Consider the following 26,653-nt stretch of genomic DNA (forward strand, 5'->3'; position numbering starts at 1 on the left):
AGTCGTATCTATAGCTGATCCACGTCTCCTCTGGTTCCTGTAGTACCCACACAGAGTGACACTTTCAACTCTGTCCTCATGATGGATCTAAGCCATCAACCAGAGGGGCCCCTTCTGTGCGTGGTCTCACATGTCCCCATTTGAAGTCTAGAGAGCCCAGTGCTTGGCTGGCCAACGTCTACTCATTCGTTGTTGGACAGAATCCTCCTTTTCTGTTTTCCTCCTTGTCTACTAGCCAGGAAGTGGGATATCCTTACTTAACATCCTTCAGCCCATTGGGGACCCATGGCATCCTCCACAATACCCAGCAAGCTCCATCACGTTTATGGATGCTCCAAGGACGTAACTAGCAAGTTTGCATGCAGGGAGTTGTACTGGCGTTGCACAACAGTCGGGGGCCTGGGAGTTGCATCAATGCTGCACATGTCCTTGTCCTTTACGGTGCCATAAAGCGTAAAATGACCATGCTAATTAATAATACCGCCAGTATATCATTAGATAAGACACCTTTGTGTCTCAGACAATGACTTCTGGACAGCGTAGGTGAGTCCACCGCTACGATGGGATCACTGCTCATCACTGGAAAGGGGAAGTGAGAGTTGTGCTTTACACTTGACTACATGCTACAATTATCGTTACATTCTCACCACAAGTAGACATCATGTCTGCTCTGCTGTGGATGGTCTCAGTCTGTAAGTACCAAGAATATTTTTATTTCATTAATATCGTGTTTCTAAAGAATAATTATGTTTGTGGTGAAACATTCAGAATAGAGAATAACCCTCCTCCTCAGGTTTTCTTTCACCAGGGGCAAAAGTGTCCACCTCTGTGCATGATGTAAGCACCTCTATTATGTATGTTTGCAAACTAAATTTCTACCTCAATTTTCTGGATACAATTTATACAAAAAATACAAAACTCTTGCCCTATTTTTATAAAAAAATATATAAAATACAATAAACTGAAAAAAATCACCGGAAATTACTCGTAATCATAATATTTGTAATCAAAAGACTCCAAAATAGAATGAAAGACAATATAGTAATATAGTAATATAGTATAGCCTTTTTGTGAATTTCTTTTTTGCCGAATCCTTTCGGTGATCTCAGCTCCTAAATAACTGAATTATAGCTATTTTTGTTTAATGATGTTTCGATGTTTTTATTCAATTTATAATAAACATAAAGAAGTTTACGTTTCCTCATCAGGGATGGCTCTTGTTATCACTACAAAAAATGGTGGTGTTTTTTTATAGATGTCTTTTTCACGTCTGATATGTTTTCTGCTTTGGTTTCAGCATTCCTTGTGGATCAGACAAGTGAGTATTTAAAAAAATATATAATACTACAAAACATAAAATTCATGACTTACAGTGTGCTCGGATTGACAGTCGGGGGAAGGCTCATAATACATATGTACAATAGAGGGATCAATGTACTACTGAGTCCATAGTTCCAGTTCTTTAAGAATACAATATCTGAGGTCAGGATCTAGTGGTTGGGGAAATGAGGGCACGCTAAGAGAACAGTACATACGGGGTTATGCCGAGACTGTTGTGTAAAATACGCCATTATTTGATGCATTTCTGCTGCATAATGTTTATGAAACAAATGTACCAAAAATAATAATCCACTACACCTCGGGGGTGTGGTCTAGTAGGGAAGGGTGTGGTTTATTAGAAAGGGGTGTGGCTTAAGCAGCAACATTGTGTATTAACATTTTTGGGCCAACCAATAGTTTGGTATCAAGTTAGGCAAAAAGTTCTAGCCATTCACATAATAGACATAAATATGGTGCGTGCTTATCTACACAGGATTAATAAATCCGCCCCACTGTGCCTCCTGACTGCTCAGACAACGCTTCCAAAATACCTAATACCACCCCCGGTATAGGGCGGCTTATGTGCACAATACAGATATACAGTAGTTTCCTCTCTGCTCAATCCTGCAGGGCCAACAGGGCCAACGTCACAGAAAACACAGAATTCTAAAAGAGAAAAATCTTACTTCTGGGATTTTTTTTTTTTATATATATATACACATTGTTAGTTTTCTATATAAAATGTAAACAAAAAGTAACACACAGCACTCACTGATATGGCACGTAGAGCACCTCCATAATGCCACACAGCAACCAATTATCCCAATTACAGACCATACATGTACATTGCTTCACACGGTGTCACATTGGATCCAGGTAAATAGTGTCACACAGGGTCCAGATAAATAGTGTCACACAGGGTCCAGATAAATAGTGTCACACAGGGTCCAGGTAAATAGTGTCACACAGGGTCCAGATAAATAGTGTCACACAGGGTCCAGATAGTGGGATCACAACGACTCTTGTAAAAAAAAAAAAACGTTACAAAGAATCCAGATAAAGTATTACACAAAATCCAGATATTGTAAGACAGTGTCCAGATACATAGTGTCACACAGTGTCCAGATACATAGTGTCACACAGTGTCCAGATACATAGTGTCACACAGCATTAGGAGAGACAGTGTCGTGTCACATAGAGTCCAGATAAATAGTGTCACACAGCATCCAGATAATGTCACACAGTGTCCAGATACATAGTGTCACACAGCATTAGGAGAGACAGTGTCGTGTCACATAGAGTCCAGACAAATAGTGTCACACAGTGTCCAGATACATAGTGTCACACAGTGTCCAGATACATAGTGTCACACAGTGTCCAGATACATAGTGTCACACAGTGTCCAGATACATAGTGTCACACAGTGTCCAGATACATAGTGTCACACAGCATTAGGATAGACAGTGTCGTGTCACACAGTGTCCAGATACATAGTGTCACACAGTGTCCAGATACATAGTGTCACACAGTGTCCAGATACATAGTGTCACACAGTGTCCAGATACATAGTGTCACACAGTGTCCAGATACATAGTGTCACACAGCATTAGGATAGACAGTGTCGTGTCACACAGTGTCCAGATACATAGTGTCACACAGTGTCCAGATACATAGTGTCACACAGTGTCCAGATACATAGTGTCACACAGCATTAGGATAGACAGTGTCGTGTCACATAGAGTCCAGATACATAGTGTCACACAGTGTCCAGATACATAGTGTCACACAGCATTAGGATAGACAGTGTCGTGTCACACAGTGTCCAGATACATAGTGTCACACAGTGTCCAGATACATAGTGTCACACAGTGTCCAGATACATAGTGTCACACAGCATTAGGATAGACAGTGTCATGTCACACAGTGTCCAGATACATAGTGTCACACAGCATTAGGATAGACAGTGTCGTGTCACATAGAGTCCAGACAAATAGTGTCACACAGCATTGAGTTAGTGTCACACAGGATACATATAGGGACAGATATACATTTTTGAAATTACCTGACTTTTCAATATCATTTTATCTATGCTACTGCTCATAACTAATGAGTAGGGATGAGCGAACCCGTGGAAGTTAAAGTAAATGGGGACCCGAACTTCACTTTATGACATGGTTATTACTGAAAATAATAGCATTCTTCAGACAGAATGCTAAATGATATGGCCATTGAGGGGTTAAAAATAATAATAAAAACTCACCTCATCCACTCGATCGCGCAGCCGGTATCCTCTTCTTTCTTCAGGACCTGCGATGACGTCCTGCTGAATGAAGATAGAAGGACCTGCGACCATGTGGTGAGCACGGTGACGTCATCGCAGGTCCTGCAGAAAGAAGAGGATACCGGTTGCCCGATCAAGTGGATGAGGTGAGTTTTTATTATTATTTTTAACCCCTCCATGGCCATTTTATTTAGCATTCTGTCTTAAGAATGCTATTACTTTCTGTTATAACCATGTTATAATGGAAAATAATAAAATCACCCGAACACCGAACCCGAACTTCAGTGAAAAAGTCTGGGTTTGGGTCCGGGTACCCGAACTCGCGAAGTTTGGTACGAACCTGAACTTTGCAGTTCGTGTTCGCTCAACCCTACCAATGAGTCATCTACATTTTATGAATATTATATGATGTTGATGTTTGATCAGTTTTATTTCCAATATGATGACAGGACTTTTCGCACATTTAGCATTCTGCGTAGTCATAGTGGATGTACTGTCCTGTTTCAGAGGCAGCACTACTGACATACGTGACCTTGGATCCAGACTGGAGGACGATCTTCAAAGGAGAGAAAATTTCACTCACCTGTAATGTTGTTTCCTCTTCTGTATGGAAAGAAGAGAGATTTTACTGGTATAGAGATGATCAGCCATTATATACTTATCAGCAGACAATTCAGATCAAAAGTGCCAAAATGGAATACAGTGGAAACTACCAGTGTAGGACAAGTTCCAGTGACAGAAGTGATCCCCTCCGGCTGGATGTGAGCAATGGTGAGACAATAAATCGAGCAATATATGTGACACAGCGTCCAGATAAATAGTGCCACACGGCATACAGATAATGTCACACAGTGTCCAGATAAATAGTGCCACACTGCATCCAGATAACGTCACACAGCGTCCAGATAAATAGTGCCACACAGCATCCAGATAACAGCACACAGTGTCCAGATAAATAGTGTCACACAGCATCCAGATAACGTCACACAGTGTCCAGATAAATAGTGCCACACAGCATCCAGATAACGTCACACAGTGTCCAGATAAATAGTGCCACACAGCATCCAGATATAGTCACACAGCGTCCAGATAAATAGTGTCACACAGCATCCAGATAATGTCACACAGTGTCCAGATAAATAGTGTCACACAGCATCCAGATAATGTCACACAGTGTCCAGATAAATAGTGTCACACAGCATCCAGATAACGTCACACAGCGTCCAGATAAATAGTGCCACACAGCATCCAGATAACGTCACACAGCGTCCAGATAAATAGTGCCACACTGCATCCAGATAACGTCACACAGCGTCCAGATAAATAGTGTCACACAGCATCCAGATAATGTCACACAGTGTCCAGATAAATAGTGTCACACAGCATCCAGATAACGTCATAGTGTCCAGATAAATAGTGCCACACTGCATCCAGATAATGTCACACAGTGTCCAGATAAATAGTGCCACACAGTGTCCAGATAAAAAGTGTCACACAGTGTCCAGATAAATAGTGCCACACAGCATCCAGATAATGTCACACAGTGTCCAGATAAATAGTGTCACACAGCATCCAGATAATGTCACACAGTGTCCAGATAAATAGTGCCACACAGCATCCAGATAATGTCACACAGTGTCCAGATAAATAGTGTCACACAGTGTCCAGATAAAAAGTGTCACACAGTGTCCAGATAAATGGTGCCACACAGCATCCAGATAATGTCACACAGCGTCCAGATAAATAGTGTCACACAGCATCCAGATAATGTCACACAGTGTCCAGATAAATAGTGCCACACAGCATCCAGATAACGTCACACAGCGTCCAGATAAATAGTGTCACACAGCATCCAGATAATGTCACACAGTGTCCAGATAAATAGTGCCACACAGCATCCAGATAATGTCACACAGTGTCCAGATAAATAGTGCCACACAGCATCCAGATAATGTCACACAGCATCCAGATAATGTCACACAGTGTCCAGATAAATAGTGTCACACAGCATCCAGATAATGTCACACAGTGTCCAGATAAATAGTGCCACACAGCATCCAGATAATGTCACACAGTGTCCAGATAAATAGTGCCACACAGCATCCAGATAATGTCACACACTGTCCGGATAAATAGTGCCACACAGCATCCAGATAATGTCACACAGTGTCCAGATAAATAGTGTCACACAGCATCCAGATAATGTCACACAGTGTCCGGATAAATAGTGTCACACAGCATCCAGATAATGTCACACAGTGTCCAGATAAATAGTGCCACACAGCATCCAGATAACGTCACACAGCGTCCAGATAAATAGTGCCACACTGCATCCAGATAACGTCACACAGTGTCCAGATAAATAGTGTCACACAGCATCCAGATAACGTCACACAGTGTCCAGATAAATAGTGCCACACAGCATCCAGATAACGTCACACAGCGTCCAGATAAATAGTGTCACACAGCATCCAGATAATGTCACACAGTGTCCAGATAAATAGTGTCACACAGCATCCAGATAATGTCACACAGTGTCCAGATAAATAGTGCCACACAGCATCCAGATAATGTCACACAGTGTCCAGATAAATAGTGCCACACAGCATCCAGATAATGTCACACACTGTCCGGATAAATAGTGCCACACAGCATCCAGATAATGTCACACAGTGTCCAGATAAATAGTGTCACACAGCATCCAGATAATGTCACACAGTGTCCGGATAAATAGTGTCACACAGCATCCAGATAATGTCACACAGTGTCCGGATAAATAGTGCCACACAGCATCCAGATAATGTCACACAGTGTCCAGATAAATAGTGCCACACAGCATCCAGATAATGTCACACAGTGTCCAGATAAATAGTGTCACACTGCATCCTGATAACGTCACACAGTGTCCAGATAAATAGTGTCACACTGCATCCAGATAATGTCACACACTGTCCGGATAAATAGTGTCACACAGCATCCAGATAATGTCACACAGTGTCCGGATAAATAGTGCCACACAGCATCCAGATAATGTCACACAGTGTCCAGATAAATAGTGCCACACAGCATCCAGATAACGTCACACAGTGTCCGGATAAATAGTGCCACACAGCATCCAGATAACGTCACACAGTGTCCAGATAAATAGTGTCACATAGCATCCAGATAATGTCACACAGTGTCCAGATAAATAGTGTCACACTGCATCCAGATAATGTCACACAGTGTCCGGATAAATAGTGCCACACTGCATCCAGATAACGTCACACAGTGTCCAGATAAATAGTGTCACATAGCATCCAGATAATGTCACACAGTGTCCAGATAAATAGTGCCACACTGCATCCAGAAAACGTCACACAGTGTCCAGATAAATAGTGTCACACTGCATCCAGAAAACGTCACACAGCGTCCAGATAAATAGTGCCACACAGCATCCAGATAATGTCACACAGTGTCCGGATAAATAGTGCCACACAGCATCCAGATAACGTCACACAGTGTCCAGATAAATAGTGTCACATAGCATCCAGATAATGTCACACAGTGTCCAGATAAATAGTGCCACACAGCATCCAGAAAACGTCACACAGTGTCCAGATAAATAGTGTCACACTGCATCCAGAAAACGTCACACAGCGTCCAGATAAATAGTGCCACACAGCATCCAGATAATGTCACACAGTGTCCGGATAAATAGTGCCACACAGCATCCAGATAATGTCACACAGTGTCCAGATAAATAGTGCCACACAGCATCCAGATAATGTCACACAGTGTCCAGATAAATAGTGTCACACAGCATCCAGATAATGTCACACAGCGTCCAGATAAATAGTGTCACACAGTGTCCAGATAATGTCACACAGTGTCCAGATAAATAGTGCCACACAGCATCCAGATAACGTCACACAGTGTCCGGATAAATAGTGTCACACAGCATCCAGATAACGTCACACAGTGTCCAGATAAATAGTGCCACACAGCATCCAGATAATGTCACACAGTGTCCAGATAAATAGTGTCACACAGCATCCAGATAACGTCATAGTGTCCAGATAAATAGTGCCACACTGCATCCAGATAATGTCACACAGTGTCCAGATAAATAGTGCCACACAGAATCCAGATAACGTCACACAGTGTCCGGATAAATAGTGTCACACAGAATCCAGATAACGTCACACAGTGTCCAGATAAATAGTGTCACACAGCATCCAGATAACGTCACACAGTGTCCAGATAAATAGTGTCACACATCATCCAGATAACGTCACACAGTGTCCGGATAAATAGTGTCACACAGAATCCAGATAACGTCACACAGTGTCCAGATAAATAGTGTCACACAGCATCCAGATAACGTCACACAGTGTCCGGATAAATAGTGTCACACAGAATCCAGATAACGTCACACAGTGTCCGGATAAATAGTGTCACACAGAATCCAGATAACGTCACACAGTGTCCGGATAAATAGTGTCACACAGAATCCAGATAACGTCACACAGTGTCCAGATAAATAGTGTCACACAGCATCCAGATAATGTCACACAGTGTCCAGATAAATAGTGCCACACAACATCCAGATAACGTCACACAGTGTCCGGATAAAAAGTGTCACACAACATCCAGATAATGTCACACAGTGTCCAGATAAATAGTGCCACACAGCATCCAGATAACGTCACACAGTGTCCGGATAAAAAGTGTCACACAGCATCCAGATAACGTCACACAGTGTCCAGATAAATAGTGTCACACAGCGTCCAGATAACGTCACACAGTGTCCGGATAAATAGTGTCACACAGTGTCCAGATAAATAGTGCCACACAGCGTCCAGATAACGTCACACAGTGTCCGGATAAATAGTGTCACACAGAATCCAGATAATATCACACAGTGTCCAGATAAATAGTGTCACACAGCATCCAGATAACGTCACACAGTGTCCAGATAAATAGTGTCACACAGCATCCAGATAACGTCACACAGTGTCCAGATAAATAGTGTCACACAGCATCCAGATAATGTCACACAGTGTCCAGATAACGTCACACAGTGTCCAGATAAATAGTGCCACACAGCATCCAGATAACGTCACACAGTGTCCAGATAAATAGTGTCACACAGCATCCAGATAATGTCACACAGTGTCCAGATAAATAGTGTCACACAGCATCCAGATAATGTCACACAGTGTCCAGATAAATAGTGTCACACAGCATCCAGATAACGTCACACAGTGTCCAGATAAATAGTGTCACACTGCATCCAGATAACGTCACACAGTGTCCAGATAAATAGTGTCACACAGCATCCAGATAATGTCACACAGTGTCCAGATAAATAGTGTCACACAGCATCCAGATAATGTCACACAGTGTCCAGATAAATAGTGTCACACAGCATCCAGATAATGTCACACAGTGTCCAGATAAATAGTGCCACACAGCATCCAGATAACGTCACACAGTGTCCAGATAAATAGTGCCACACTGCATCCAGATAATGTCACACAGTGTCCAGATAAATAGTGTCACACAGCATCCAGATAATGTCACACAGTGTCCAGATAAATAGTGCCACACAGCATCCAGATAATGTCACACAGTGTCCGGATAAATAGTGCCACACAGCATCCAGATAACGTCACACAGTGTCCAGATAAATAGTGCCACACTGCATCCAGAAAACGTCACACAGTGTCCAGATAAATAGTGTCACACTGCATCCAGAAAACGTCACACAGCGTCCAGATAAATAGTGCCACACAGCATCCAGATAATGTCACACAGTGTCCGGATAAATAGTGCCACACAGCATCCAGATAATGTCACACAGTGTCCAGATAAATAGTGCCACACAGCATCCAGATAATGTCACACAGCGTCCAGATAAATAGTGTCACACAGTGTCCAGATAATGTCACACAGTGTCCAGATAAATAGTGCCACACAGCATCCAGATAACGTCACACAGTGTCCGGATAAATAGTGTCACACAGCATCCAGATAACGTCACACAGTGTCCAGATAAATAGTGCCACACAGCATCCAGATAATGTCACACAGTGTCCGGATAAATAGTGTCACACAGCATCCAGATAACGTCATAGTGTCCAGATAAATAGTGCCACACTGCATCCAGATAATGTCACACAGTGTCCAGATAAATAGTGCCACACAGAATCCAGATAACGTCACACAGTGTCCGGATAAATAGTGTCACACAGAATCCAGATAACGTCACACAGTGTCCAGATAAATAGTGTCACACAGAATCCAGATAACGTCACACAGTGTCCGGATAAATAGTGTCACACAGAATCCAGATAACGTCACACAGTGTCCGGATAAATAGTGTCACACAGAATCCAGATAACGTCACACAGTGTCCAGATAAATAGTGTCACACAGCATCCAGATAATGTCACACAGTGTCCAGATAAATAGTGCCACACAGCATCCAGATAACGTCACACAGTGTCCGGATAAAAAGTGTCACACAGCATCCAGATAATGTCACACAGTGTCCAGATAACGTCACACAGTGTCCAGGTAAATAGTGTCACACAGTGTCCAGATAATGTCACACAGTGTCCAGATAAATAGTGCCACACAGCATCCAGATAACGTCACACAGTGTCCAGATAAATAGTGCCACACAGCATCCAGATAACGTCACACAGTGTCCAGATAAATAGTGCCACACAGCATCCAGATAACGTCACACAGTGTCCAGATAAATAGTGCCACACAGCATCCAGATAATGTCACACAGTGTCCAGATAACGTCACACAGTGTCCAGGTAAATAGTGTCACACAGTGTCCAGATAATGTCACACAGTGTCCAGATAAATAGTGTCACACAGCATCCAGATAATGTCACACAGTGTCCAGATAACGTCACACAGTGTCCAGGTAAATAGTGTCACACAGTGTCCAGATAATGTCACACAGTGTCCAGATAAATAGTGTCACACAGCATCCAGATAATGTCACACAGTGTCCAGATAAATAGTGCCACACAGCATCCAGATAACGTCACACAGCGTCCAGATAAATAGTGCCACACAGCATCCAGATAATGTCACACAGCGTCCAGATAAATAGTGTCACACAGTGTCCAGATAATGTCACACAGTGTCCAGATAAATAGTGCCACACAGCATCCAGATAACGTCACACAGTGTCCGGATAAATAGTGTCACACAGCATCCAGATAACGTCACACAGTGTCCAGATAAATAGTGCAACACAGCATCCAGATAATGTCACACAGTGTCCAGATAAATAGTGTCACACAGCATCCAGATAACGTCATAGTGTCCAGATAAATAGTGCCACACTGCATCCAGATAATGTCACACAGTGTCCAGATAAATAGTGCCACACAGAATCCAGATAACGTCACACAGTGTCCGGATAAATAGTGTCACACAGAATCCAGATAACGTCACACAGTGTCCAGATAAATAGTGTCACACAGCATCCAGATAACGTCACACAGTGTCCAGATAAATAGTGTCACACATCATCCAGATAACGTCACACAGTGTCCGGATAAATAGTGTCACACAGAATCCAGATAACGTCACACAGTGTCCAGATAAATAGTGTCACACAGCATCCAGATAACGTCACACAGTGTCCGGATAAATAGTGTCACACAGAATCAAGATAACGTCACACAGTGTCCGGATAAATAGTGTCACACAGAATCCAGATAACGTCACACAGTGTCCGGATAAATAGTGTCACACAGAATCCAGATAACGTCACACAGTGTCCAGATAAATAGTGTCACACAGCATCCAGATAATGTCACACAGTGTCCAGATAAATAGTGCCACACAACATCCAGATAACGTCACACAGTGTCCGGATAAAAAGTGTCACACAACATCCAGATAATGTCACACAGTGTCCAGATAAATAGTGCCACACAGCATCCAGATAACGTCACACAGTGTCCAGATAAATAGTGTCACACAGCATCCAGATAACGTCACACAGTGTCCAGATAAATAGTGTCACACAGCATCCAGATAATGTCACACAGTGTCCAGATAAATAGTGTCACACAGCATCCAGATAATGTCACAGTGTCCAGATAAATAGTGTCACACAGCATCCAGATAATGTCACACAGTGTCCAGATAAATAGTGTCACACAGCATCCAGATAATGTCACACAGTGTCCAGATAAATAGTGCCACACAGCATCCAGATAATGTCACACAGTGTCCAGATAAATAGTGTCACACAGCATCCAGATAATGTCACACAGTGTCCAGATAAATAGTGCCACACAGCATCCAGATAATGTCACACAGTGTCCAGATAAATAGTGCCACACAGCATCCAGATAACGTCACACAGTGTCCAGATAAATAGTGCCACACAGCATCCAGATAATGTCACACAGTGTCCAGATAAATAGTGTCACACAACATTCAGATAACGTCACACAGTGTCCAGATAAATAGTGCCACACAGCATCCAGATAATGTCACAGTGTCCAGATAAATAGTGTCACACAGCATCCAGATAATGTCACACAGTGTCCAGATAAATAGTGTCACACAGCATCCAGATAATGTCACACAGTGTCCAGATAAATAGTGTCACACAACATTCAGATAACGTCACAGTGTCCAGATAAATAGTGCCACACAGCATCCAGATAATGTCACACAGTGTCCAGATAAATAGTGCCACACGACATCCAGATAATGTCACACAGTGTCCAGATAAAGTGTCACACAGCATCCAGATAATGTCACACAGTGTCCAGATAAATAGTGTCACACAGCATCCAGATAATGTCACACAGTGTCCAGATAAATAGTGCCACACAGCATCCAGATAATGTCACACAGTGTACAGATGAATAATGTCACACAGCATCCAGATAATGTCACACAGTGTCCAGATAAATAGTGCCACACAGCATCCAGATAATGTCACACAGTGTCCAGATAACGTCACACAGTGTCCAGATAAATAGTGTCACACAGCATCCAGATAATGTCACACAGTGTCCAGATAAATAGTATCACACAGCATCCAGATAATGTCACACAGTGTCCAGATAAATAGTGCCACACAGCATCCAGATAATGTCACACAGCGTCCAGATAAATAGTGTCACACAGCATCCAGATAATGTCACACAGTGTCCAGATAAATAGTGTCACACAGCATCCAGATAATGTCACACAGTGTCCAGATAAATAGTGTCACACAGCATCCAGATAACGTCACACAGTGTCCAGATAAATAGTGTCACACTGCATCCAGATAACGTCACACAGTGTCCAGATAAATAGTGTCACACAGCATCCAGATAATGTCACACAGTGTCCAGATAAATAGTGTCACACAGCATCCAGATAATGTCACACAGTGTCCAGATAAATAGTGTCACACAGCATCCAGATAATGTCACACAGTGTCCAGATAAATAGTGCCACACAGCATCCAGATAACGTCACACAGTGTCCAGATAAATAGTGCCACACTGCATCCAGATAATGTCACACAGTGTCCAGATAAATAGTGTCACACAGCATCCAGATAATGTCACACAGTGTCCAGATAAATAGTGCCACACAGCATCCAGATAATGTCACACAGTGTCCGGATAAATAGTGCCACACAGCATCCAGATAACGTCACACAGTGTCCAGATAAATAGTGCCACACTGCATCCAGAAAACGTCACACAGTGTCCAGATAAATAGTGTCACACTGCATCCAGAAAACGTCACACAGCGTCCAGATAAATAGTGCCACACAGCATCCAGATAATGTCACACAGTGTCCGGATAAATAGTGCCACACAGCATCCAGATAATGTCACACAGTGTCCAGATAAATAGTGCCACACAGCATCCAGATAATGTCACACAGCGTCCAGATAAATAGTGTCACACAGTGTCCAGATAATGTCACACAGTGTCCAGATAAATAGTGCCACACAGCATCCAGATAACGTCACACAGTGTCCGGATAAATAGTGTCACACAGCATCCAGATAACGTCACACAGTGTCCAGATAAATAGTGCCACACAGCATCCAGATAATGTCACACAGTGTCCGGATAAATAGTGTCACACAGCATCCAGATAACGTCATAGTGTCCAGATAAATAGTGCCACACTGCATCCAGATAATGTCACACAGTGTCCAGATAAATAGTGCCACACAGAATCCAGATAACGTCACACAGTGTCCGGATAAATAGTGTCACACAGAATCCAGATAACGTCACACAGTGTCCAGATAAATAGTGTCACACAGAATCCAGATAACGTCACACAGTGTCCGGATAAATAGTGTCACACAGAATCCAGATAACGTCACACAGTGTCCGGATAAATAGTGTCACACAGAATCCAGATAACGTCACACAGTGTCCAGATAAATAGTGTCACACAGCATCCAGATAATGTCACACAGTGTCCAGATAAATAGTGCCACACAGCATCCAGATAACGTCACACAGTGTCCGGATAAAAAGTGTCACACAGCATCCAGATAATGTCACACAGTGTCCAGATAACGTCACACAGTGTCCAGGTAAATAGTGTCACACAGTGTCCAGATAATGTCACACAGTGTCCAGATAAATAGTGCCACACAGCATCCAGATAACGTCACACAGTGTCCAGATAAATAGTGCCACACAGCATCCAGATAACGTCACACAGTGTCCAGATAAATAGTGCCACACAGCATCCAGATAACGTCACACAGTGTCCAGATAAATAGTGCCACACAGCATCCAGATAATGTCACACAGTGTCCAGATAACGTCACACAGTGTCCAGGTAAATAGTGTCACACAGTGTCCAGATAATGTCACACAGTGTCCAGATAAATAGTGTCACACAGCATCCAGATAATGTCACACAGTGTCCAGATAACGTCACACAGTGTCCAGGTAAATAGTGTCACACAGTGTCCAGATAATGTCACACAGTGTCCAGATAAATAGTGTCACACAGCATCCAGATAATGTCACACAGTGTCCAGATAAATAGTGCCACACAGCATCCAGATAACGTCACACAGCGTCCAGATAAATAGTGCCACACAGCATCCAGATAATGTCACACAGCGTCCAGATAAATAGTGTCACACAGTGTCCAGATAATGTCACACAGTGTCCAGATAAATAGTGCCACACAGCATCCAGATAACGTCACACAGTGTCCGGATAAATAGTGTCACACAGCATCCAGATAACGTCACACAGTGTCCAGATAAATAGTGCAACACAGCATCCAGATAATGTCACACAGTGTCCAGATAAATAGTGTCACACAGCATCCAGATAACGTCATAGTGTCCAGATAAATAGTGCCACACTGCATCCAGATAATGTCACACAGTGTCCAGATAAATAGTGCCACACAGAATCCAGATAACGTCACACAGTGTCCGGATAAATAGTGTCACACAGAATCCAGATAACGTCACACAGTGTCCAGATAAATAGTGTCACACAGCATCCAGATAACGTCACACAGTGTCCAGATAAATAGTGTCACACATCATCCAGATAACGTCACACAGTGTCCGGATAAATAGTGTCACACAGAATCCAGATAACGTCACACAGTGTCCAGATAAATAGTGTCACACAGCATCCAGATAACGTCACACAGTGTCCGGATAAATAGTGTCACACAGAATCAAGATAACGTCACACAGTGTCCGGATAAATAGTGTCACACAGAATCCAGATAACGTCACACAGTGTCCGGATAAATAGTGTCACACAGAATCCAGATAACGTCACACAGTGTCCAGATAAATAGTGTCACACAGCATCCAGATAATGTCACACAGTGTCCAGATAAATAGTGCCACACAACATCCAGATAACGTCACACAGTGTCCGGATAAAAAGTGTCACACAACATCCAGATAATGTCACACAGTGTCCAGATAAATAGTGCCACACAGCATCCAGATAACGTCACACAGTGTCCAGATAAATAGTGTCACACAGCATCCAGATAACGTCACACAGTGTCCAGATAAATAGTGTCACACAGCATCCAGATAATGTCACACAGTGTCCAGATAAATAGTGTCACACAGCATCCAGATAATGTCACACAGTGTCCAGATAAATAGTGTCACACAGCATCCAGATAATGTCACACAGTGTCCAGATAAATAGTGTCACACAGCATCCAGATAATGTCACACAGTGTCCAGATAAATAGTGCCACACAGCATCCAGATAATGTCACACAGTGTCCAGATAAATAGTGTCACACAGCATCCAGATAATGTCACACAGTGTCCAGATAAATAGTGCCACACAGCATCCAGATAATGTCACACAGTGTCCAGATAAATAGTGCCACACAGCATCCAGATAACGTCACACAGTGTCCAGATAAATAGTGCCACACAGCATCCAGATAATGTCACACAGTGTCCAGATAAATAGTGTCACACAACATTCAGATAACGTCACACAGTGTCCAGATAAATAGTGCCACACAGCATCCAGATAATGTCACAGTGTCCAGATAAATAGTGTCACACAGCATCCAGATAATGTCACACAGTGTCCAGATAAATAGTGTCACACAGCATCCAGATAATGTCACACAGTGTCCAGATAAATAGTGTCACACAACATTCAGATAACGTCACAGTGTCCAGATAAATAGTGCCACACAGCATCCAGATAATGTCACACAGTGTCCAGATAAATAGTGCCACACGACATCCAGATAATGTCACACAGTGTCCAGATAAAGTGTCACACAGCATCCAGATAATGTCACACAGTGTCCAGATAAATAGTGTCACACAGCATCCAGATAATGTCACACAGTGTCCAGATAAATAGTGCCACACAGCATCCAGATAATGTCACACAGTGTACAGATGAATAATGTCACACAGCATCCAGATAATGTCACACAGTGTCCAGATAAATAGTGCCACACAGCATCCAGATAATGTCACACAGTGTCCAGATAACGTCACACAGTGTCCAGATAAATAGTGTCACACAGCATCCAGATAATGTCACACAGTGTCCAGATAAATAGTATCACACAGCATCCAGATAATGTCACACAGTGTCCAGATAAATAGTGTCACACAGCATCCAGATAATGTCACACAGCGTCCAGATAAATAGTGCCACACAGCATCCAGATATAGTCACACAGTGTCCAGATAAATAGTGTCACACAGCATCCAGATAATGTCACACAGTGTCCAGATAAATAGTGTCACACAGCATCCAGATAATGTCACACAGTGTCCAGATAAATAGTGTCACACAGCATCCAGATAATGTCACACAGTGTCCAGATAAATAGTGTCACACAGCATCCAGATAATGTCACACAGTGTCCAGATAAATAGTGTCACACAGCATCCAGATAATGTCACACAGTGTCCAGATAAATAGTGCCACACTGCATCCAGATAATGTCACACAGTGTCCAGATAAATAGTGTCACACAGCATCCAGATAATGTCACACAGTGTCCGGATAAATAGTGTCACACAGCATCCAGATAATGTCACACAGTGTCCAGATAAATAGTGTCACACAGCATCCAGATAACGTCACACAGTGTCCAGATAAATAGTGCCACACAGCATCCAGATAATGTCACACAGTGTCCAGATAAATAGTGTCACACAGCATCCAGATAATGTCACACAGTGTCCAGATAAATAGTGTCACACAGCATCCAGATAATGTCACACAGTGTCCAGATAAATAGTGTCACACTGCATCCAGATAACGTCACACAGTGTCCAGATAAATAGTGCCACACAGCATCCAGATAATGTCACACAGTGTCCAGATAAATAGTGTCACACAGCATCCAGATAATGTCACACAGTGTCCAGATAAATAGTATCACACAGCATCCAGATAATGTCACACAGTGTCCAGATAAATAGTGCCACACAGCATCCAGATAATGTCACACAGCGTCCAGATAAATAGTGCCACACAGCATCCAGATAACGTCACACAGTGTCCAGATAAATAGTGTCACACAGCATCCAGATAATGTCACACAGTGTCCAGATAAATAGTGCCACACTGCATCCAGATAATGTCACACAGTGTCCAGATAAATAGTGTCACACAGCATCCAGATAATGTCACACAGTGTCCGGATAAATAGTGTCACACAGCATCCAGATAATGTCACACAGTGTCCAGATAAATAGTGTCACACAGCATCCAGATAACGTCACACAGTGTCCAGATAAATAGTGCCACACAGCATCCAGATAATGTCACACAGTGTCCAGATAAATAGTGCCACACAGCATCCAGATAATGTCACACAGTGTCCAGATAAATAGTGTCACATAGCATCCAGATAACGTCACACAGTGTCCAGATAAATAGTGCCACACAGCATCCAGATAATGTCACACAGTGTCCAGATAAATAGTGTCACACAACATTCAGATAACGTCACACAGTGTCCAGATAAATAGTGCCACACAGCATCCAGATAATGTCACAGTGTCCAGATAAATAGTGTCACACAGCATCCAGATAATGTCACACAGTGTCCAGATAAATAGTGTCACACAGCATCCAGATAATGTCACACAGTGTCCAGATAAATAGTGTCACACAACATTCAGATAACGTCACAGTGTCCAGATAAATAGTGCCACACAGCATCCAGATAATGTCACACAGTGTCCAGATAAATAGTGCCACACGACATCCAGATAATGTCACACAGTGTCCAGATAAATAGTGTCACACAGCATCCAGATAATGTCACACAGTGTCCAGATAAATAGTGCCACACAGCATCCAGATAATGTCACACAGTGTACAGATGAATAATGTCACACAGCATCCAGATAATGTCACACAGTGTCCAGATAAATAGTGCCACACAGCATCCAGATAATGTCACACAGTGTCCAGATAACGTCACACAGTGTCCAGATAAATAGTGTCACACAGCATCCAGATAATGTCACACAGTGTCCAGATAAATAGTATCACACAGCATCCAGATAATGTCACACAGCGTCCAGATAAATAGTGCCACACAGCATCCAGATAATGTCACACAGCGTCCAGATAAATAGTGCCACACAGCATCCAGATATAGTCACACAGTGTCCAGATAAATAGTGTCACACAGCATCCAGATAATGTCACACAGTGTCCAGATAAATAGTGTCACACAGCATCCAGATAATGTCACACAGTGTCCAGATAAATAGTGTCACACAGCATCCAGATAATGTCACACAGTGTCCAGATAAATAGTGTCACACAGCATCCAGATAATGTCACACAGTGTCCAGATAAATAGTGTCACACAGCATCCAGATAATGTCACACAGTGTCCAGATAAATAGTGCCACACTGCATCCAGATAATGTCACACAGTGTCCAGATAAATAGTGTCACACAGCATCCAGATAATGTCACACAGTGTCCGGATAAATAGTGTCACACAGCATCCAGATAATGTCACACAGTGTCCAGATAAATAGTGTCACACAGCATCCAGATAACGTCACACAGTGTCCAGATAAATAGTGCCACACAGCATCCAGACAATGTCACACAGTGTCCAGATAAATAGTGTCACACAGCATCCAGATAATGTCACACAGTGTCCAGATAAATAGTGTCACACAGCATCCAGATAATGTCACACAGTGTCCAGATAAATAGTGTCACACTGCATCCAGATAACGTCACACAGTGTCCAGATAAATAGTGCCACACAGCATCCAGATAATGTCACACAGTGTCCAGATAAATAGTGTCACACAACATTCAGATAACGTCACAGTGTCCAGATAAAGAGTGCCACACAGCATCCAGATAATGTCACACAGTGTCCAGATAAATAGTGCCACACGACATCCAGATAATGTCACACAGTGTCCAGATAAAGTGTCACACAGCATCCAGATAATGTCACACAGTGTCCAGATAAATAGTGTCACACAGCATCCAGATAATGTCACACAGTGTCCAGATAAATAGTGCCACACAGCATCCAGATAATGTCACACAGTGTACAGATGAATAATGTCACACAGCATCCAGATAATGTCACACAGTGTCCAGATAAATAGTGCCACACAGCATCCAGATAATGTCACACAGTGTCCAGATAACGTCACACAGTGTCCAGATAAATAGTGTCACACAGCATCCAGATAATGTCACACAGTGTCCAGATAAATAGTATCACACAGCATCCAGATAATGTCACACAGTGTCCAGATAAATAGTGCCACACAGCATCCAGATAATGTCACACAGTGTCCAGATAAATAGTGCCACACAGCATCCAGATAACGTCACACAGTGTCCAGATAAATAGTGTCACACAGTATCCAGATAATGTCAGTGTCCAGATGAATAGTGTCACACAGCATCCAGATATAGTCACACAGTGTCCAGATAAATAGTGTCACACAGAACCCAGATAAAAACCTCATCTGATCTGTTTATTTTTGACTTTCAGACTGGGTAATACTTCAGGTGCCTTCATACATTTACGAAGGAGACAAGTTGCTTTTAAATTGTCGAGGTTGGGATTCATTGTTTTCAAATCAAGTGACAATTTACAAGGATGATCACATAATAGGAACCATGGGTTATTATATGGATGGAACAAGAAGTGGAATATATAAATGTAAAAAGACACGAGTATTGTCTGTTCATACATCGAAAGAAACGTATCTTATTGTCAACGGTAAAGAATACTGATAAAATCTAAATACTGTATAACTAAATGATTTTCCTATTTCATGACGTAAAGTCATAGTTTTATTAAAGACACGGAGGCGAGTATTGCTTTCTCCTTCTTTACTGAACCACCAATAGCAGCAAAGAGAAAAAATTAACATACAGGGAACCATAGCAACCAATGTCCCTCCCCACTGGCCCCTATAATAGGCCGCTCCTCCTATGGCTCTTCCTCTTTCTTTGGGATCCTGGTGCCAACATCCCGAACAATCCAACGAACTCTGAACTTCAACCGGAACGAAGAACTCCACTCTGTACGAAACAGGAACCAGCAGTCGCCAACCTGGTCAACCACCGAAGAACTTTAAACTGGAACGTGGTATACCATTCTTGAAGAGGCTTCAACCTGAAAGAGAGAACAGACCATGGGCCCAGGTGAAACCGGCATGTCAGGACAAGAGCATCGGACACCAATTGCTCAAACAGACCCGATAGGGGTTGAATGACCACCGGCAATAAAGTGCATTAAACAAACACTACAATGGCAATGAAATAACCAACATAGTAAAAAATACAATGTCAATAATAAATAATAAGACAATAAATACCGCAAAGACATATACATAAGCGAGCCCTGAAAGAAAACCAACCCACCAAAAGACCCAAGGGAGGGAATCCAGGGTGGGCAATACTCGCCTCCGTGTCTTTAATAAAACTATGACTTTACGTCATGAAATAGGAAAATCATTTAGTTTTACATCAAGACACGGAGGCTCATATTGCAAGTTCAAAGCCTGTCAATAATTGAAGCAAACAAATTCACTGGAGGACGGAAATAGAACTCCCTGAACGTGGTAACATTAGACCAATCAGCCAGGCGCATCACGTCCTCCAATCTGGCCCCCGAAACCGCCAGAGCGGTGGCCGAGGCCCCCCGTGCGGAGTGGGCTGTGAAGACAGAAGTGTCAACACCAGCCAACGACATAACCCATTTAAGCCAACGGGCTAACGTAGGGCTAGCCACCGGGCCAAACGGATGCCGAATAGAAACGAACAGCTGTGGCCTGGTCGGAGACCTGTGTGCCAGAGTCCTGGACTCGTACTCCCGAAGGCACGCCACTGGGCATAAGATCGGAGACATAGGAAAACTAGGGTAGGACACGAACCGGATGCTAGTCTTGGTGCGACGCGAGATGTTAAAGGTAACCCCCTCCGGGGTAAACGAACGCGCGTCGTAATCAAGGGCCCTCACATCCGACACTCTTTTACATGAGATGAGGCAAAACAATGCCAACAATTTAGCGGACAACTGCCTAATGGAAAGAGCAGAATTCTCGGGCCAAGAGGCCAAAAAACCCAAAACCAGGGAGACATCCCAAGTCGTGGAAAAACGAGGCCGAGGGGGACGAGACAACCGAGCCCCCCGAAGGAGGCGAGACACAGAAGGATGTTGACCAGCCGCAACACCCGCGTAGCCCTCGTGGGTAGAAGAAATAGCGGACCTGAAAAGGTTAATGGTCCGATACGCCTTCCCCGTCTCAAAGAGAGAGGTGAGGAAAAGCAGCAGGTCAGCTACAGGTGCCGAAACGGGATCCAAGTCCCGTTCCACGCACCAATTAGCCCAAGTTCTCCAGGCTGCCCGGTAAGACTTTCGGGTGCCGGGAGCCCACGCGTTGTCCAATAGTCGTCGAGTTGCAGCCGAAATTCCCTCGAAAGATCCAGGTGTCCGGAGATCCGGCACGCCAGCAGACGCAGGGATCCGTCGAGGAGGAGGGGATGATGTAGACCCAGAGGGTTGCGTAGGAGATCCAGCCGGCTCGGGAGAAGAACAGGAACCTCCACCAGAATCTTCAACAATGAGGGGAACCAAACCTGGGATCCCCAGAACGGGACCACCAGAACCAGATCTGCCCGATGGCGGAGAACCTGCAGGAGAGTCCTCGGGATCATTGAGAATGGAGGAAACGCATACAGGCGAGACACCGACCAGTCCTGGAGGAAAGCATCCACCGCCACCGCCTCCGGGTCCGGACGCCAGCTGAAGAACCGGGTTAGCTGCCTGTTGAGCCGAGAGGCGAAGAGATCGACGGACATCGGACCCCACAAATCCGAGATCGCCGCGAACACCAGCGGATCCAACTGCCAATCGCTGCCGTCCGACAGGTAGCGAGAGTTCCAATCCGCCTGAATGTTGCTCAACCCTGGCAAATACTCCGCCTGTACCATGATGTCCCTGGACAGGCAGAACGACCAAAAATCTTTGGCCAAACGCGCCAAAGTGGCCGAGCGAGTACCCCCCAGACGGTTGACATACCGGACCGCCGACACGTTGTCCATCCGCAGCCGGATACACGCGTTGGCGATCCCGTTGGAGAAACTCTTCACAGCGAAGGACCCCGCCAAGAGCTCCAACGCATTGATGTGCAGGAGGGATTCCTCCGCCGACCAAGGACCCCCGGTGGAGACCCCGTTGCAATGGGCCCCCCAGCCCTGGAGGCTCGTGTCCGATTCGATCGTCAACTCCGGCAGGGATCCAAAGATTGCTCTCCCGTTCCACGCTTCCAGGTTGGCTATCCACCAACTCAGTTCCTCCCGGGCTTCCGAGTCCAGAACCACCGTGTCCGCAAAGGAGGCACCGGTCCGAAGATGGGCGATCTTCAGTCGCTGGAGCGCCCGGTAATGCAGCGGGGCTGGGAACACCGCCTGAATGGAAGAGGCCAACAGGCCGATAACGCGGGCCAGGTGACGTAACGAGAGATGGGGAGCGAGGAGAGCATGTCTCAACTCCTTGCGGATCGCCCGCAACTTTGCCGCCGGCAGGCTGAGAGACTCCGAGAGCGAATCCACCGTGAATCCTAGGAACTCCATCCTCTGGGCCGGAGTAAGGCAGGATTTCTCTCGGTTGAGGAGGAACCCGAGACCCGAAAGCAGATCCGCCGTCCAGCGTAGATGTTCCAGCAATCCCGCACTGGACTCGTGTATCAACAGGATGTCGTCCAGATAGATGATTAGACGAACACCCCGAGTCCTCAACCACGACACGACCGGACGCAGCAACTTGGTGAAACACCAGGGAGCTGAAGACAGCCCGAATGGCAGACAGGTGAACCTCCAGACCTCTCCCTGCCACCGGAACTGAAGCAGGTCTCTGGAAAGAGCGGATACCGGGACCGTCAGGTACGCATCCTTCAGGTCCAGCTTCACCATCCAGTCCCCAGGGATTAACAAGTCCCGAAGGAGATGAATCCCTTCCATCTTGAAATGACGGTAACGTACTACCGCATTCAGCGAGCGAAGGTTGATGACCGGTCTCATCTGCCCGTCTTTCTTCTGCACAAGAAAGATGTTGCTGATAACACCCACCGATGCCAGGGGCGCAGGCTCTATCGCCAATTTTTGCCTGAGGGACTGCAATTCCGCGTCCACCAACGCACGATCCGCGTGCGATAGGGGAACAAGCGGAGGGGAAGGAATCAGATAGGGGGAGCCCGTGAGCTCTATGTGAAATCCCTTTACCGTGGCCAGCACCCATGGATCCGCGGTAATGAGGCTCCAAGCGTGGGAAAAACGCTGGAGTCGGCCCCCAACACAAGGTACCATAGAATCCCCCAACAGGGGAACACTTACCCAAGGGTCTGCGGTGACTCGGGTTGCCCCGGAAGGAGCGAGAACGCCATTGCTGTCCCCTCGTGGAGAAGAACGGAGACGCGTTGCGTTGTTCCTGGAACTGAGGACGATGTCCACCGGAACCTCTGGTCGCTCCACGGGCCTGGAAATTTGCACGGCCGGACAGGCGGCCCCTACCACTGCCGGCCCGATGAGAGACCCGTCCCTGGAAGACCCTGCGCATAGAGGACTGGGCCTTGTCCAGCGCAGTAAAAGTGCCCACGAACCGGCTCATGTCCTTGATGAAGGACTCGCCGAAGAGGAGGCCCTGGGCATCCTTCCCTGCCTCAGTGAGCGCTAAATTGGCCAATTTGGGGTCAATCTTAAACAAGATCGCCTTGCGTCTCTCAATCGCCATGGCGGTATTGGCGTTTCCGGTCAGGCATATGGCCCTCTGGGCCCAACCCCTCAATTCCACCGGGTCAATTGGGGTACCCTCAATCCTAGCCGCTTCGGCCAACTCTAAGATCCTAGTCAAGGGACCAAACACATCAAGGATCTTGTCCTGGCAGCTGCGGAGCGCTGAATCCAGGCCCTTTTTCGCGTTCCAACCCGTTTTGGACAAGAACTGCGACATCTTGGGGTCCACCAACGGGGTGTCACAGACCTTATTGGGGACCACTGGCCGGGGACACTCGGCCCTAAGCTTATTGCGCGACTCGCGGCTAAGTGAGTGACGCACCCAGTGCTCCAAATAGGCCCCCACATGAGGGGAGGGAAGCCATTCCGCCGACCGAGGGTGATGTAATGACTCGGGATCGAACATCGGTTCGCCCGAATCATCTAACACGGCCTCAGAACGGGCAGCGGTAGAAGTTGTCGCCGCTTCCTTGGCAGAGGAGGCCGCCGCAGCGGAGGTGGATGGGCCCTGAAGTGGGGGGGTGAGATCCTCCTCTGTGCCGTAATTGAAGTCCGCCATAGCCTCCTCGTCTGAAACTCTATCCGAGTCAGACAGGTCCGGTGATTGCGCTCTAGCGCGTTTCCATGTCCGCGCCCTTTCTGCCTGGCGGGAAGAGGCCCTTGTCCGTGAACTAAGCACGGGATCCGGGGTGGCAAGATGCGCACCAGTCAAAGTCCCCTGTAATACAGGGGGATCAATAGAGGTAGGCTGCGGAGCGGCAATGGGGTCCTGCAAGGGAGCACTAGCGGGATGTGCGGACAGAGCCTGGGCAATAGTCTGTGACAAAACTGACGACATGGAGCCCATGGCTGCCATAATCGCGTCAGATACTGAGCGCTGCAGCGCCAGCGCATGCGCATCTGAATCATTGGAGATAAGTCCCTCAGGAGAGGAGGGGGGGTGACTGGCAGTAGGAGGTGGAGTAGGAGCCGACATGATCAAACAGATGTCTATATGGGGCAGCGCTGAGACTAAAAGAATAAGCCAGGGGCAAGGCCTAAGGTCACCTGAGACAAAGAGCAGGAGAGCAGGAGCCGCCGACCGTGCAGGGAGACAGACAACTGACCGATCGGAACAGGAAGCTAAAGGACCGCCCCCAGAAGCCCGCGAAATGCGGCCGTACTAAAGATGGCCGCCGAGATCTCGCGAGATCTCGCGGCCGGCGATCACAGAGGGTTTCCAAGATGGCCGCCGAGATCTCGCGAGATCTCGCGGCCACCCCGATAGGAGAAGCGCCGGGAAATGGCGCCGCCGAACAAGAAGAGGGAGGACCCGCCCCTCAACCCCCGGGAAGCGCGGACGCAAGCGCAGGTAAAATGAAGCGAGGGGTGGGAGAAAAAGGGGCCAGCGAAACAAGGCCAAAGCCAGGGAACCCCAGCAAGAAACCCGCAACAAGAGAGGGGGGGGGGAGGGAGCCCAGAGGGCGCCGACCGAATATCCCCCCAAAGCGCAGGGATAAGCGCAGCAATACAAACCCCCCACCTGCACCGCAAGTGGTAGGGGGGCAAAAGCAAGGGGAGCGCTGTACAGCAAGAAGGGTTAGTCACCCAGTGTACGCAGCGCAGACACAAAGAGAAAAACCTAACACAAAGCTAAACAGCAGAGAATAAAAGGTGTACTTAGCTTGGCAGCAGCAAAGAAAGAGGGAGAGCCATAGGAGGAGCGACCTATTATAGGGGCCAGTGGGGAGGGACATTGGTTGCTATGGTTCCCTGTATGTTAATTTTTTCTCTTTGCTGCTATTGGTGGTTCAGTAAAGAAGGAGAAAGCAATATGAGCCTCCGTGTCTTGATGTAAAACTGATAATATGGTGGCAAAGGTTATCTATCACTTCTATCTATGTATCTATTTATCTATCTCTCTCATATATATCTATCACCAATTTTAACTAATTTCTTTTACAGAACTGTTCTCAGTCCCAATTTTACAGCTGAAACAACCATTAGTAGCAGAAGGTGATGAAATGACACTTACATGTCACACAACTCTTGCTCCTCGAAAAAGGAACACAAAACTGCAGTTTGCATTCTACAGAAATGAACAGAGACTACAGGAATTCAGTGCAGATAGTGAATACAGCGTCTCATCTGCAAAGCATGAGCATTCTGGGAAATACTTCTGTGAAGCGAGAGCATTACTTAGTGCTGTGACGAAAAAGAGTGACGTTGTAAACATCCAAATAGAAGGTAGGTATTATAACTCAGCAGAGGCCATGAACAACGTGTATG

General features: G+C 45.4%; 1 protein-coding gene across 1 annotated transcript in view; it reads left to right on the forward strand.

Moving 5' to 3' along the window:
- Positions 1–202: 202 nt before the first annotated feature.
- LOC122921380 overlaps positions 203–26,653 on the forward strand; it is a 75,032-nt gene continuing 48,581 nt past the window's right edge. Inside the window, exons 1-5 of the mRNA XM_044271357.1 lie at positions 203–692; positions 1,298–1,318; positions 4,109–4,372; positions 20,136–20,366; positions 26,330–26,611. Coding sequence (XP_044127292.1) covers positions 662–692; positions 1,298–1,318; positions 4,109–4,372; positions 20,136–20,366; positions 26,330–26,611 — 829 coding nt within the window. The 5' untranslated portion in view covers positions 203–661. The remainder of the gene's footprint in view (positions 693–1,297; positions 1,319–4,108; positions 4,373–20,135; positions 20,367–26,329; positions 26,612–26,653) is intronic.

The sequence above is a fragment of the Bufo gargarizans genome, chromosome 11, assembly GCF_014858855.1.
Source record: "Bufo gargarizans isolate SCDJY-AF-19 chromosome 11, ASM1485885v1, whole genome shotgun sequence".
In the NCBI taxonomy this organism is placed as follows: domain Eukaryota; kingdom Metazoa; phylum Chordata; class Amphibia; order Anura; family Bufonidae; genus Bufo; species Bufo gargarizans.